The following is a 1602-nucleotide window of genomic DNA, read 5'->3' on the forward strand; positions in this document are numbered from 1 at the left end:
GACTGCTGGATATGGCGGATGTGACCCACGCAACCCTGAAAAGGAAGAAGCGTGTACAGAAAATGGATGGATGGATGGATATTAAAAACATTAAAATGACAAATATAAACGACAGAAAAGCTGTTCAAAATCTAAACTGTGTACTTTGACTAAGAACATGGACACAGTGTATGATAGTGTTATGACTATACTATACTGTGTACTTATGTGTGATGGTAAGAGTTATCGTGCATTTATCGTTATCGAGGTGAACTGGTCAATATATTGTGATATTGATTTTAGGCCGTATCGCCCAGCTCTAGTGGTCATGGTTGTTTAAGTAAAACAAAATGCAGCAGTTTTCAGCCTGAATTTCTATCTTTGAATACACACCAACTGTTTTGTCTCTGTGCCTTTGTCTGAAGGAGCAAGGTGTTGTGTCGATGGTTGGCGTCTCTTCCTCTGCAGCTGTCCCAGCTGGGCCACCGGAACCCAACGCTCTCTGCTCAGCTCATCGTTTCCATCCAGGCCGCAGCGTCTCGAGGCAACAAAGATCTTCTCAACAGCCTGCAGACGTACGGCTGCAGGCTCTACGGTGAGTCAACGACTTGTTTGAAATGTCCGTGTGTAGATTTGTAACAGTCGCACTTTAGCCTGAAATACACTAAGTCACACAAATCAGATAAGTGACGCTGCTTTTTGCTTTAAGGGAATCTTCAAGCACATTTCTGGTCTGGTCACATCACAATGAGCTGCAGCAGTTTTCAGTAGTGCGCAAACTATGAATCCAAGTTTGTTTTAAGATTTGGTAGAAAGTTAAAAAAAAAATTTAAATAATGCATCTCTGTTTTAATGTTTTAGTCATTTGTAAAAATGATGATAAAATTTTATTTATGGCTTTGCTGCTTGGTTTTCCCCCAAAGTACTCAGTGTTGTCCTGCACAGCTCATATTTCTAACTGTGTTCTAACTTTGTGCCTTTAAACATTTGAAACTTTTTATTTTCATTTAATTCATATTGTATTTCACTTCACTGTCATGAACGGTTTTGTACGACAAAGTCATTTTAGAGTTAAATGTAAAGCCGTGAGCTCATGAGCATAAAAGAGTCAATTCCTAAACAGCACAAAAATGATAAAATTAGTGTTCGGTAGATTATTTCTTTGTTGTAACAATGCTTCTTGGTAATAAATCTTATAGCAGCCACCTGTTTGGCAGCTCAAGTGTCAACAGCAAAATCAGCTGTTTGACAGGGAAGATTTGACATGTGCACAACCCACATTCTAAGCTCTACTGCTCATCCCACAAATGCATGCTCATTACAAATGTGGCACATTTTAAAAGGGAAATTAACAGACTTTCCAACAGTATAAGATTTATTGCCAAGCAGCTTTGTTACAACAAAGAAATAACCTACCAAACACAAACTTCCTTACTTTTTGTTCTAGGAGGATTCCTGCAGATCCTTCAAAGGTTTTAAAATGCATTGACTTCATCAATCCAAAACTTAGGCCTTAATTAGCCTTAAATGTTATAAATCAAGCTTTCAGAGGTCTTAAATGTCAACACATTGTAGGTAGGATGAATTCATCTCAAATATTAAAATAATTGGTGACATTTATTT

At 37.8% G+C, this 1602-nt stretch overlaps 1 protein-coding gene across 1 annotated transcript in view; it reads left to right on the forward strand.

The window, feature by feature from the left end:
- Window positions 1-1602, forward strand: part of tex10 (testis expressed 10) — a 23476-nt gene that overhangs the window by 10264 nt on the left and 11610 nt on the right. Inside the window, exon 10 of the mRNA XM_014004742.1 lies at window positions 405-574. Coding sequence (XP_013860196.1) covers window positions 405-574 — 170 coding nt within the window. The remainder of the gene's footprint in view (window positions 1-404; window positions 575-1602) is intronic.

The sequence above is a fragment of the Austrofundulus limnaeus genome, unplaced genomic scaffold (assembly GCF_001266775.1).
Source record: "Austrofundulus limnaeus strain Quisiro unplaced genomic scaffold, Austrofundulus_limnaeus-1.0 Scaffold26, whole genome shotgun sequence".
Taxonomy (NCBI): domain Eukaryota; kingdom Metazoa; phylum Chordata; class Actinopteri; order Cyprinodontiformes; family Rivulidae; genus Austrofundulus; species Austrofundulus limnaeus.